This window comes from Phoenix dactylifera, chromosome 6 (genome assembly GCF_009389715.1).
Source record: "Phoenix dactylifera cultivar Barhee BC4 chromosome 6, palm_55x_up_171113_PBpolish2nd_filt_p, whole genome shotgun sequence".
In the NCBI taxonomy this organism is placed as follows: Eukaryota; Viridiplantae; Streptophyta; class Magnoliopsida; order Arecales; family Arecaceae; genus Phoenix; species Phoenix dactylifera.
Window position 1 is genome coordinate 16,930,646 of NC_052397.1, and position 14,862 is coordinate 16,945,507.

Genomic DNA, 14,862 nt, shown 5'->3' on the forward strand with positions numbered 1-14,862 from the left:
TGAATTTGGGAACATTTTTATATTTTAAAAAATAGTTGACATATTTGGAAATATTTTTTAAAAAAAGTATCCACTGAAAAGAAACAACATATATTTAAACCTTCAATTGTATTATTTTCCTCAAATAATGGGCGCCCCTAAAACCATCACTTACAGTTATAGAGAAATCTATAGCCATTATCCACTTGATTCCGCCCTAAAATATGAATTTATGAGGGCAGAATAATACTTTTCAAAACTTGAGACAGATCTTTCCATCAAAAAAAAAAAAAAACTTGAGATAGATTTCATGAATTTTGTAATAAAATAATACTAAGCAGTTGAGAATGCGCAATTCACATCAAAAGACTATTGTTCATGCTGCATTGGCCACTCAATGGAGGGCCACATATTGCTTGTGGTCCTAGACATGGCCCTATCTCATGGGCAATCACCTTTTTTACATACCATATTATATGCCGTATTTTATGTAACAAAACATTCCGTCTTTGTTATTTCTATAGTTCATTAATAAAAATAATATCTTTAAAATTAATTTATTACACTAATTAAAAATAATTTAAATGATAGAAGGCTTGAAATATATTATTTTTTATTAGTATTCTCATGGCATGCAACAATTAGCTACTTCATCGAGGACCACGAGCTCCCTGGCCACATCCCCTGGGTGAAATATGCATGACCCAAGCATGGCAAACCACACCATGGTGTTTTTTTTTATTGAAATAAATGTATCATATAGAAAAGGTACGGATATAATTAAAAAAATCAAAAAATAACAAATTCTGAGCACACGAGGTAACTTTCTCTTTCTAATTCAAAGAATATCACCGGAGTGGTTGGCTACGTATGAGGCCACCCAATCCGCTGCCCCATTGGTCTCTTGATACACGTGCTTCCCATAAAAGATCATTCCATCACAGACTATAGCTTGGATATTTCTAAGCAGTAGATGGTAGTCGCCCATACTACTCTCACTCTACTAGATCCAGCCAACCACACCATGGTTCAAAATAATAAATGCTATATTAGTTTTAAGCCTCCCTACCATGTTACATGTACAATAATTAAGGAAAAGATAATGGCTATTATATTGGATTTTTTGGTATTACAATGGCTTGATAATGGCTTGATGTGCATTGTTTCTTTAAACTGATATTTTTTTTCACAATCCAATGTTTTCCAGAATTGTCAGGTGAAGAAACTCGTACAACTTGGAAAAAAAATATTTAAGTAGATAGCATTCTACAAAGTAATACTGTTGCTTTCTTATTCTTCTTTTTTATTTTTTGTTACAATAATATTACAATGGTAATTATGATAGGATTTTTTTTGGTATAACAATAGCTCACACACAATGAATGTAGATGGAGACAACAAATTCAGAAAACAAAAGGTTACATAAGGGCTCCGGCACTGAGCCACGATCCATCCAGACGAAACCTTCAGAGTGGTGAACCGCAAAAAAAACAACCCAATCGGCGACACTGTTTGCCTTCCTGTAGACGTGCATAGCCTGGCGAAAACTACACTCCTCCAGTAATCTGTGAATGTCGTGGAGTGCGTCTTCGACTCAGAATCCACTTGATCACCACAGTCGAATCCTCTTGAGGAGGAGACGGTCCGTGCTCAGTATCCGCCTAGCATAGAAAATGGTCTCCTAGGTGGCTCTAAGCTTGGCGCACATCACAGACGAATCGAAGATCTACCGAGCCTCTGCCGCTACTAGTCTGGCATCTTGATCTCGGATAACAAAGTCTATACCTTTGCATTTTTCGTTCTTAACCATGCTGCTATCGAAGTTCATATAGAGGAGGCACCCAGGATATCCTTTCACCATCCGCTTTTGTATGGTATTATAGGTATCGGTGTGAACTTTTTCCGTCCTCAAATATGTCGACTGGTGATTGCTGCTGGGCGACGCGGCCGTGGGCGTTGCACAGGGCGATGCACCATGTTGGCATGGTATTAATCGACGGTCCAGATTCAATGCAGCCCAGAATGCATATCAAATCTGTACCGTCCAAACTGCCCTCTTTCAAAGAAGGACCGTCCCCTCAAGCTCCCACACGTGTCACGAGCGGCGTGTCCCCGGGAATAAAACTCGATTGGAATTCGAGTTTGGACCCGGGGGCAAAACTTCCTTCTGCCCTTCAGAAAGAAAACCCGAGAGAGAATAAAAGATCGCTTTTTTGTTCCAGTTCGCTCGCTTGCTCCGAGGAAGAGAGGAATCGGTCGTTTCTCCTCGAATTTCTCCTCGATTCGGCTGGTAGTTCGTCGGTAAGTAGTAGCTTCGCGCGGTTCGATGCTTGTTGTTAGTGGAACGCTGATATTTTTTTTTCGAATTTTGGTTCTTAATGAGTTTGTTCCTGTTAGGGTTTTACAAGAGTGGGCAAAAAGAGCGATTTTGACGCCTTTTCTTTGGAACTTATGATGTTCTGGAGCTCTTTTCAGTGTTTTACTAAGTTCTTTAGATTCACGTTTGGTTTCGGAAATTGCGGCATTTATTTATTCATTTTTTGGGTGAATCAAAGTACCGATTTTGGAGCTCTTTTTATTTTCTCCGTTTCTTTGCTCGGTATTGCAACTCAGTCTACGTAGGATTATCGTGGAGTTTCTTGCATGCAGCTCTTTCAACGATGAGAAGTTCTGGGAGCTTTCTATTCGTTTTTCTTCTCATTGGAAATATTCGATTTCGTGTTCTCCTTCCATTTCGGGGTTCTTTGTAGTTTGATGAGTACAAATATCCGTTAAAAATGGAATTTTGATGAATGCATGATTGAGTTTACCATACATCTTTGCTGTTCTACTATAATTGGCACATAAGTATGGACTAACGTATCATTTCTTTGGTCTAAATTATTATATTTTCAATTAGAAGAAATTTTCTAGGCTGAAATACTCACTTCAATTATGAGCCAATGTTTTTAACTAAAATTTTGAGCATTTATGGTGTGCTACTGCAGGTTTTATGCTACCATAAATCTTTAACTTGGTTAGAAATGTCTGAACCAGAGCTGGCGTCTGAACTTAAGGCAAATATAATGCTAAATGGGTCTGGTCTGCCTCTGCCTAAGGACACTGGCTGGGAGGCTGCTTCTGAAAAGAAGGATGAGGGAGAAAATACTCTGAAAACAGTTGAAGTTGAAAGGAAAGAAGAAAAGAAAGATGATGATGCAAAAATGGAAGAAATGGAGGATGAAAAAGTGGTAGAAGCTGAGGATGCAAAAATTACAGAGCCCGATGATGCAAAAGAAACAAAAGCCAAGGATGTGAAAGTGGCAGAAGCTGAGGATGGCAAAGTAGCAGAGGTTGAACGTGCAAAAATTGTAGAATTTATGGACGCAAAGGTGGAAGAACCTGAAGATGTGACGATGATGGATGCTGAGGCTCAGAAGGATGGTGACAAGGGGAGGAAGAGGGAGAGAAAGAAGTAGAAGGGGAGAAGATAGAGGAAGGGAATGATGTGAAGGATGAGAAAGATGGTGTAAATCAGGAAAATAAGGTTCAAGAGAATAATGAGGCAAACAAATCCAAGAGAAAACGAGTGAGGGAGAAGAAAGCTGGCGAGAAAGGGGATGAGAAGGGAAAGAAAGAGAGTAGGTCGAAGGACAAGAAATTGTTAAGTACTCCTTTGGCTTCATCTACAGAGCGCCCTGTGCGTGAGAGAAAAACTGTCGAGAGATTGGTGGAATCTCTTGAAAAGGAACCAGTTAAAAAATTTCTAATTGAGAAGGTCACTTGTTTCCATGTTGATTTCTTTTCTAGTCATTATTGTTTTCATAATGATTGCTTTATACGTATTAATTTTGTGAACTTTGTGACTTTTAGGGTTGTGGAACTCCTCTAAAAGAAATACCAAGTGGTATGTTTTGACTGCTGCTATTTATATCTTGCCAATTAATTAAGTTTGCAAGCTTAAGCATATGTCTGGCCTCCTTGGTTCACTTTATCCTTCTGACTCCACTATTAAATACAGACTCTTCGGCAATGATGATTTGCTCCAAAGCTTTTGGTGTCCACATGCTTATAGATACTCCTGTTTTTAATAAATAGACCTTGCTTGGTTCAAGGATGCAGTTTAGGTCTGCTGCAAGGCAGAGACTGAGTTTCATCTGCTGGCCTCTGCACAAGACACTGCCGAGTGTGGGATCTAGACATTGCCTTGTGATATGTTCTTGGTGCACCGCTCAACACATGACAGCGCACCCGAATCCCAAAGTCTATGAGATTTTCTGCGGATTTCGACAGTGGAAACTCAGTTTCTGCTTTTCTCCAGGCCCAAACTACACTCTTGGTTCAGCCTTTGCTCTCTCTTTGAGGGACAAAAAGTGAAGATTGCTTGCAAAAGTGGTCGTATGGATGAAGTTACAATAAATATCTGTGCTCCCTGTTACCTGCATGGCATGGTTGCAATATTAGTTTTTATAATTCCTTTACATTTATTTTGGAGGTTTGTGGAATCACTCTTGCCTTTTTCTGAGCTGGTGCAAAACATTAGATTTGCTTTCCTGTTGCATCATGATCATTTTTTTCACCAAATTTAACCGACTATAATGTTTTATGCTTGATGCTTGTATTTCTGGGTTCAAAAATCCTAGATGTTTAGGTGTTGAGCCGATTTATAAGCATTTCTTTCAAGATTAATATCAGATTTTTAGTCTTTATTAAATATTCAAGAGTCCTAAATTTACTGCATCAAATTCCTTGTGTATGGATCTTGAAACATGTTGTTTATATGATTTACATATCTTAGATTCATTTTTATATATGTCCATTACTTTTTGCAGGATTAGAACTCTTCCTATTCCTTTCTGCTCCATTAATTATCTATTGTGTATCATGTAGACATTGCATGAAATGCTATGTAGTGGTGGCTGCAGAGGCATCTTTTCATGGTCGCCAAAGTTGGAGGTTAATATTGTCAATAAAAGCAAGGTTTAATGGACTATTGGAGATTTGGAGTGTTTGAAATGAGGTACTGATAGTATTGCACTAAAAATGCATAGAAGAAGTGCCATGAGAAACGATAGCAAATAGTAATATCCAAGCATGTCTACAGATCAGTGATGACCTAATGATGCGATACAAGAAAATCTTATGACCAAGTCATATGATCTTCTAACATTGAGTTGTTACATACTAACTCACATATTTGTAGCACTCATAGTAGGTAGAAGAGTGATTCGATCCATAAGACTGAAAGTTAGGCATTTTGGATTTCCATAGGAGGCTGATTTTGTTTCCCTGGCTCAGTAGAAGTCAAAACTATGTTATTCTAGATAGGGCTGAAAACGGGTCGGATATAATCTCACTGTATCCATTTTCGTATCCGACTCGGATCGGATACGGGTATGGATAGTTAGTTCAAAAATTGTCCGGATACGGATATGGATATGGATATACCTGATTTTTTCGAATTCAGATCTGGATATCCGTATAACAATTGGCCAAACCTTTTAAATCCACTTGGATGACCGGATCCGTCACTATTCAACAACCCAGGCCAATGGCCAAATAGGCCAAATACGAAATTGCCATTATATTCGCCGCAGGCTTGCTCATTTCGTCGTTCGCCCATTCGAAACTCGAAAGTCCCTCACGCCTGCGGATCTGATCGGAAAGGGCCTCACCGACTTCAAATCGCCCATTCGCCCTTCTTGTCCCTCAGACCCTCAAATCCCCAGACCCTTACGCCTCTTCTTCTTCCTCTTTCCTCCTAGTTTGTCTGTTTCGTGATTCTTCTAGTCTTCATGATCTTTGAGCCTTGAGATGCGTTGAGCTCCAAGTTTCGTCCCTCTTTCCACCCGGCGACGGCCGTGAGACGCCTTGGAGGCAGTATTGTGGGGTGGTCGACGGCGTCAACCAAAGGACCAAACCCATCTACTTCCAAATCTAGGTAGGAGATTGTAAAATCCTGGGTTTATTCTTTAAATATTCGCCTTTACCACGTTTGATCTGGTGTTTGATTTGGGAAACAGGTTCCTTTGCTTCAAATGAAGAGAACTCTAGCTTTACGGATCAATGCCTCTTGAAGTGTTGGTAATCCGTTTATTCTTCCACCTGATTTGGCCTTTGATTTCTTTGTTCTTCTCCATTCCTTTCTTGTTTATTCTTTTTTCCGGTTGAACTCATCTTTGGATGTTTATATTATGTCTTTAGAAGTCTTTAGTTTTTAATGCTGCATCTTGTTGTTTAGTTGCGAGAAACCAATTAATCTTCTGAAGGTCAGTCTAAATGATTCTATTCTTTTTTTGTACTTGATTGCTGGGGTCAAATGAGTGCACTGTAAACAGGAATGCTTCACATTACTCTGCTAATTTTGCAGTCAAATGCTGGGTATGACTATTGTAAAATTGCATTTAACGTGATTTTACTTTTATTACTTCTTCCTCCTCTACTTCATATTATGTGCCAATAAAATATTCAACTTTGGAAGCAAAAAGATTCTTATTGTCTTTTCTTTTTGATCATGTTTTTATTACTAGTTTTCATCATTGAATTTCGCTCAAAATTTGATTAATATCCGATTTATATACGTATTCGGATAAAAAAAATATGGATATGTTTAATATCCAATTCGTATCCGTATCCGTTTATAACAAATATGGATATGCTTAATATCCGATTTGTATCCGTATCCGTATTCGTTTAGAACAAATATGGATATTAATTTGATATCCGTTTAATATCCATATCCGTATTCATATTCATCGAAAAATATGGATACAAATATGGATATATCAATATTCGATCCGTATTCGATCCGGTTTCAACCCTAATTCCAGACCAATTGCTCCTTTGGCTTTATGATTTTGGACCATCTAAACATTATCTAGGAGACTACTATTTTATCATGGAGAGCTTCTTTCTACTCATCTAGAACAGGATCCGAAGACATTTTGTTAACAATTTTAAAACATTGCTGCTGAGGTATTATTGTCCAACATCTGGAAATTTACTCTGTAGAACCTCAAAGCTGTTAAATAAGCTAAAGAAAGGTTGTTTTCCCTTTTTGTGGATGGCAAATTTCTAATCAACCTAATTATTTTTCTTTTAAAGTTTTATTTAAAAATTGCCTTGTTTTAGCCATTGCATCTCCCAGGGAAAACATGAACAAGAAACAAAGTTATATAAGCTCAAAGGCCTCGAAGAAGATATATGACAAGCAGATTAAGATATATGGAAATTATTTTCACATCAGCATCTTATAGTACTATTTATATTTTAGGCATATTTTTCAGATGGAGATATTTAATCTAAAATGTTCTATGGAGATATCATGGTCATTTCCTATTCAATACTGAAAACTTAGAAGAAATAATGGCTGCAACTTGATTTGTGTCATTGTCATAATTAATTTTTTCCAAGCAATTCCATCTGACAGCAGTCCCATCTGAAGTGGAAACTATCCTTATATTGTGAAACAGGAGTAAAAGTATAAGCCAAAATTGGCAAAATTTCTCCCATATATAATGGTTGGCTTTGTGGCCAGGGTATGCTAAGTCATGGTTTAACTTATTTAACAACCTGCGCTCTAACTTGACATTGACCATCCTTGAAGTACTGTTATTTCTTTGCAAGGCCAGCTTAGTTATACATTTCATTATTGGTTTTGAAACACTGTATATGTAAATGTGAAATGCTGATTTTGATATGAGAAACATGCACTTTTAAGCAATTTAAGCTTGGCCGGTGACTGCCATCTTTATCTCTTTAACTGAAGGTGGTTGCTAAGGCATAATATGCTTTCTTTTCTAATGATATAATTAACTGTAAATTCAGCTTGTCAGTCCTTCATAATCTTTGTTTTGTGTATGAGGAGTTAGATGCCTAAATCCAATCCCTGGTTTTTGAGCCATGCAGTACCTTAGTCTGCATGACATAAAAGGTGATGATGCACGATCGGTTGTGCATCCAGACTGTAATTTGAGTACCTGTTAATATCATAATCCTTTACATAGGGAATTTGGCCAGCACTTAGAAGTCGGAAATTTTGCAACTGATTATGACTTGATTACAACTCTAAAGTGACCTCATTCGACGTGCCAGGCTTTGTCTTGGTCTCATTAATCACCTTGAGGGCCAACTTATTTTGATGCAGCATTTTGTTAGGTATGTGCTGGTGTATGTAAAATAGAATTCTTATGATTTTCGAGTATATTTGAAATCAAAGCCAAGCTGAAGTGTCTGACTAAACAGGTTAAAATTTTGACCTAACTGACCTGTTTGTAGATGTGGTTTTGTGCCTTGATCGCCCTGCCTATTTCCTTGCCTCATTAGCACATGCCTTGAACTATCCAAAGGTTTGATCTGTTGTGCACCATGTTACCTGTGCTTTCCCATGCGATACAATATTACAGACATTTTTTTTCTTTGCATATTCATTCTTTGTACTAGCATGGTTGCTGATACAAGCTTATGAATATTACTATATCTATTCCCGTGGTCCTGTTATTGAGGTGTTTTTTTATGAGAATTTAAAAGCCTTAGACCTGTATCCAACACCATTACACCAATGCCCCTGATGTGGCTAAGATTTGCGGATTGCTGATGTCATGAGTTTCAGGTATTTTTGTTAATCTTTATAACGTATATACAGCCAAATAGAAGGGATGACTGATGTAATCCTTTTCCACTTTTATTTTTTAAAATACTTTGTAGATTTGAGGTGAAATATAGTGCCCAAAGTTTGCTTATTGTTTTGAATACCAACAAGTTACATTAAGTATCTCCTTTTGACATATCTTGTTTTGTACTCCAACATCATCTACCCAAATAAAAGTTGCCAAATGGAACTTTGAGTGGCAAGTTTTGTTTCTACTTGACACATTGTGCTTGCTTTCTGCTTGATATGGTGAATCCTTTTCTGTTACATTTATTTTATCTCGTTCTGACTGCATACTCATGTTCTTTATCTTATTTCTATAATTTTCGATGCCAAAAAAATTCTATATATTTTTTATTTTAAACTTGTTATGTATTGATTTCAGTGGCTTACAAGTTAGCAAAAAAGAAGCCTGCTGATCTTAAATATCTTCATCAGACCCTTTTGGTGGAAGGCAAGGAAAGGTGATTCAATATATTGTGTAAACTGCTAATCGTCCCTTGGGTTCACTTTTTGATTGACTTGTTGCACTTTGTTTACTGATCCCATCTTTCATGGAATCGATTCCTTTTTTGTTTTAATGTTTTTGATACCTAGATTCATATTAAAGTTGAACTTTAGGGAGTCCATAGATTTTGCTATTAATGAAGTTTGCAGTAAGTAAGTTATTCTTACTATTAGTAAGTTAGTGTTTTTTATGAGCTCTCTACTTTGTCTTGGTAAGTTAGTAAGTTATTATCTGATAATTTGGCTTCTGGCAGTGACATTATTGTAGGGCTAGTTCCAATACCCTTAACTATTAGCTATTCTAAGTTTATTTTAAGCTAGCTATTCTGCTGCTCTGCTTGTAAGTATTAAATGAGGTTTTTGTTGAGCTGTTTTCCATATATTCCTGCTATTTCTTCTTCATTCCCTTGCATCCATTCACCTAACCTGTTGATTTAACTATTTTGTTTCTCCAGTAATAAAAGCACGCAAAGGGATGTGCATTCCTATTATGTTTCTTATGTAAGTTTTCAATTATGAATAGTGTCAAAGCTAAAGTTCTTAAGGCAAGAGAGGAAGTACACTTGAAGCGCTTATATTTGCTTATTACAGTTTGATGCAGATATATAGGATACCCAAGGTGGAAAAGAGAACTGACTCCAGATTAGCTTTCTAGTTGGAAATAGGTAAAGCTAGGTTATATGGTTGGGGAACCGCCCCCCCCCCACCCCCCCCCCCCCCCCCAAAAAAAAACACACACAAAAAAAAAGCAAAAAAAAAAGAAACCAAAAAAAAAAGGGAAAAGGAGGGGAAAAGAGCTGATAGCTGGGGTGCCTGCTTGCTTCCTGACAAATTTGTGACACTAAACATCTATTTTGGTGTTTAAACCACATGAAAAGGAGTGCTGGGGCGAGGGGTTTATTATAATCATGGGCATTGCAAAGATTAAAGTATTATTTATTGGGCCCATGCTGGTCATGGTTAGCATGCTACAGTATGGTGCCATACAATGCTGATCTATTTTATGCTAGTTACATGCCCAATCACGGTCCGAGGCCCAAAACAAAAGGCATGGATCTGAGTTGGTTTTTGTCAACAATGTGCATCAGCTTAGAACCATATGCACAACATAACAATACATATATACAGTACCAAGGTCGGAGGAAGCGTACCAGGCACCATATGGTTCCTCGGCGGCATGAGTCGATACGGGCCGTGTCGGGCCTGTACCAACAAGAGCACGGTACCATGGGAGAGATAAAAAGAGATAGAGAGAAAAGGGGGAGAGAGGGAGGGAGGCTGGTGGAGGCCACGTGCCGCGGCCGTTCCCCTCGCCTGCTGCGGCCTCCATCGGCGTCCCGACCTCTCCCTCTCCCTCTCTCCCCCTGCTGGCACTCTCTTTTCTTTCCTTCTCCGGCTCTGGCAACGTTCTCGTTTCCGTTGTCGGAACTGTATCGGTGAGCCACCGGTACAACTTGGAATGGCCGGAACCGTCCCGGTCTGAAATAGTTCCGCCGACCTTACTCAGTACTATGATTATGCATGGCCATCATGCTACATATTGGCACCTAAATATTTGGTATATGGAACAATATTGTCTATGTTAAAAGGTAAGAATATAAAATTGTGTTAAATGATGTTATCTTTATATGGTTGAAACCTAAACACTTATAGGTCTAGCATTGGGATGCTAGTTAGTAACAAGAAAGAAAAATGGAAGTCAAGTCAAGTTGGGATGCAACTATAGTTGCACTGCATAGTAATGAGAGAACATGGACATGAATCCATGTAAAAATAAGCCAAGTAAGAGAGAAATACTATGAAGATAGGTTTGGTTAATTTTGGGTTATTGAATCCATCAGGCATTCTGCCACAATTACTAAGAAGTCAAGGGGATTGAGGAGAAGCTAGAAGAGCTTAACATGCATTTTTTTTTTTTTTTTGGTGGTGGTTTTTTTTTTTTTTTTTTGGGGGGGGGGGGGGGGGCATGGGCACAAATAGAGAAGACCATCTGTCATGCATGCGGATCTCCAACTTTTGATGCGGATAATATCCATCAAACAAGTGTTGCTGTCCGGTACATGCCGATGCAGACTTGGTTCCTTTTATGGCCATTGGATTGTAACTAATTACTTAAAAATATTTTTTGGTAATACTTAAAATAATTTTTGAATGTTAAGAATAAAGCTCAATTCCCCTATTTGCATATTTCATGCACCCCTTTTTCTCTTTCTCTAATTTCCTTCTAATTTATCTTGTTGTGTTTGATTGGTTGCATTCCTTCCATTTTGTAGTGTTTGACGCCCAAGTGTAATGTAATTCTAGGACACTTCATGTGATGAATATTCCATGTGCATACATCTATAATTGTATACCCCTTGTATCAACCTTTCTGGATTTAGAATTTTTTTCATATCAAGAACTTCGTATCACCTATTTTCATATGGGCACATCATAATCTTTTTCTTTTATCTAGCTTCTCCAGTTATCCTTCATGATCATGCTTATATTCTCATCACCTTTGTGGATTCTTCCCTAAATGACCACATTCCATGAGTTGTTTTTCTATTGTTTATTGCTTCAGATTATTATTGCAGCGTTATTGTCCTTTTTAATTGTGATATAATTGTTATGTTGCAAATTTTCTCCCACCCCTTATCTTGCTGATAATAACTGTTGCCTTGCTAATTTTCAGGTAGCCGATTCAAAAATCACATCCCCAATTTTCTGGATTCATTGGCACGGGATGAGGTAAGCAATTCTTGACCCTCTTGAGGACTCAGTAAACAGATTTCGTCTTATAAAGATTTTTCTTCTCCTTATGTCCTTCTTTACCTCATTCTGATCAAAATTAATTTAACTTGCTACAGGAAAAGCAGAAACTAAGGAAGGACAAGCTTGATAAATGTGTCAAAGATACATTGGTGGATCTCTGCGATTTGTTTGATTTACCTGTTTCAAAAACTAATACAAGGAAGGTTGGTGTGCGTCATTCTTTTAACTTATGTAGCATCTAAACAACTATTCAAGCTTAGTTCGAGTCGGATCATGACAACTTAATGGTGAGTTTGAGATATGTATGCAGGAGAACTAGTGGCCAAAACTAATGGACTTTATGGTGGCGCCTCATGCTACCACAGATAATGTCCTTGCTGAAAAGGAGCAGGTTGTCTCAAAGCTTGAAATCCTTTTTTCTTTTACTATATTATTACAAGTGCTTACATCTGGCATTTGATTCACCGTTAAGGGGTTTCTTATCTTCCTTTCTTCCACTTCTTGCCTTGAAATTCAAGTGCAACTGTGAATATGTTATTTACAAATACTCATTTTCTAGTAACCTTTTCCAGATTCAAAAAATTTGTTCTCTGTTTAATGGTCTTAGTGTCTTCTCTTTTCCTAGCAATCAACAAAGTGGAGAAAGCGTAAGAGTGTGGCTAGAGGAATTGCGTCAAGGAGCTCAGAAGGCATTCCTGGGAAGCGGCCAAGAGGTGAGCATCCTCTTCTATAAATGATAGAACACATTAAACCATTCTCTTTTCTTTTTTCTTTAATATTCTTCTCTCCGTTTTTTTTTTTTATGTATGCCCTCCTGTCTGCAATGAATATGTTCTGTTTATGTTCAAACTATTCATGCCTGCATTTGCAGTAATCATGATATAATTTCCAGACTAGCCAAAAACCTCAGTCCCAGCCCACCTGCACATGTACATAATTAAAGGTTTATCTATGAGCTCTTCCATATTAACTTTTATGACCACTTATTATTGCAGGGAATATCCAAGACTGAAGACTCTCCGAAATCAAAAGGGAAAAGGTGCGTGAAAGGAAGAGGAAGAAGAACGGGAAGATGAGGAAAATGGTGTTCCTAAGGACAATGTTGCACTTAAGCATTCCCGAGAGTGAAAGAAATTGAATCTGAAGAAGTTGAAGATGATGATGATGATGATTACTCTGGCAAAAGCAACATAATCGGAGGAAATCTTCTAAAAGAGGTGGCTCTGCTGGTACAAAGAAGTCGAAGGTGTAACTAGCCACAAAAAAAGGCCCTCTTCCAACACCCACAAAGAGCCCTACTAAATCATCTTGAAACACTCAAAAACTGAGGACACCAATGATGTGGGTGCAAAGGTCCTTCCAAGGAAGAAGAAAAATGTTGATGTGCCTGAGAAAAATCAACTCCTAAATCAATCACAAGGAGAAAGCTACCGGTATGCCTGTATACTATGTGAACTTTGCTTATTATCTTGTAGCAGAAATGTAATGCCTGCACTAAATTTTGTGAATGTAGATTTTGCTAGACTTTTAGATGTCCTTCGTGCCTTCCAGGTTAAAATATGAACTCAACAAAGTGTAAAAGAATAGCTTTGGTGAGTAGAAGCATAGTAGCAGGAACCTTTTGCCTAGGGTAACATAGCTACTTCATATAGAAGCTGCACTGTTTCTCAAGTGCTTCCATACTTAAAACATTTTTGGTATCCTCTTCACTGATCTGCAACTATATCCATCCCTGATTCTGGCAACTAATGGTAAAAGGGCTGGATATTGCAGGTGTTGCATGGATTTCTTAGGTGTTATTGGCTCTTGGTAGTTGTTGAGGCAGCTGTATGCCCGTTGGCTTTATTCACATGAAATGGTAAAAACCTAGAGGCCAAAGGGTATTTGTCATGTAGCCAGTATTTCAAATGCTTCAAAGAACTAAATGGAATCATAATGCAAAGTTACATAACTACACGCCCTCTTGCATTTCTAATTCCATGTGAGCATGCTAATGGGTGAACTGGTCATTTCACCTCTAGAGGGTATAGGCAAATATTAGGAATACCTGTATGTATGAAACCACAGCCTTCACATAAAATGAGTCATGCATATAGATTAATAGTCTGGAGATATTTTGAGTGTCACCCTAACCATAGCCAAAACCATCGAGCCTTGTCGCAACTATTTCAAACTGGCTTATGTGTCGCAACCTAGTATCTCACCCAAAATGACTAGCGGGAAGATATTATTTAAGTTCCTTGGTCTTGTATAAGTACCGAAGATCTGCTTAGCGAATAACTGATGTACGACTAACACACGCCCGCACGAGTCCTCATGTACCCCTTCTGTTTAAGCTCTGACTTTCTCATGTACTCGTGCTACAGTGTCCCCCTAGTCACATGGGTTATGGGTCGGAGTTACTTTGATATCATTTGTCACAACCCAGAAATTTATCCAAAAAGGCTAGCCAGAAGGTATTATTGGATTTTTTGACCTTGTATAAGTATCCAAAAACTACCTAGTGCATAGCTGATATGGGACTAAACGCACGTCCGCACGGATCCTGACACTTTCTCTATTGAAACACTGACGTTCTCGTCAGGCTAAGCGTTCAAATCTAATCACAAGCATAACGTTGTTTATGGTTAGCCGCAATGAACCGTGCTACAGTATCTCCTAGTCTATATAGGCATGGCTGAGTTCGTTTGATACCATTTGTCATAACCTAGGTTCTCACCTAAAATAACTAGCTGAAAAGTATTATTTGAGTTTCTTGGTCCTGTATAAGCACTCAAGATCTAGTCAGCGAATAACCGATATGGATGCTTTAGCAAAAAAAAAAAAACCCTGATATGGGACTAACACACCTGCAAGTTTATCCAAAAGGCTAGCCAGAATGTATTATTTGAATTTTTTGACCTTGTATAAGTATCCAAAATCTACTCAGTGCATAGGTAATGTGGGATTAAACACATACCTACATGGTCGTCACATACCTCCTCATTAAGCCC

General features: G+C 38.0%; 1 protein-coding gene across 1 annotated transcript; it reads left to right on the forward strand.

Moving 5' to 3' along the window:
- The first annotated feature begins 2,141 nt into the window (after positions 1-2,141).
- Positions 2,142-9,009, forward strand: LOC120111126. Its single transcript, XM_039127638.1, has 3 exons — positions 2,142-2,280; positions 2,967-3,865; positions 8,994-9,009. The coding sequence occupies exon 2, from the start codon at positions 3,003-3,005 to the stop codon at positions 3,435-3,437; it is 435 nt and encodes a 144-aa protein (XP_038983566.1). The 5' UTR covers positions 2,142-2,280; positions 2,967-3,002; the 3' UTR covers positions 3,438-3,865; positions 8,994-9,009.
- Positions 9,010-14,862: the final 5,853 nt, after the last annotated feature.

What these genes read in the sequence shown, in the direction of transcription:
- LOC120111126 (XM_039127638.1), top strand. Translation starts at nt 3,003, where the DNA reads ATGTCTGAACCAGAGCTGGCGTCTGAACTTAAGGCAAATATAATGCTA.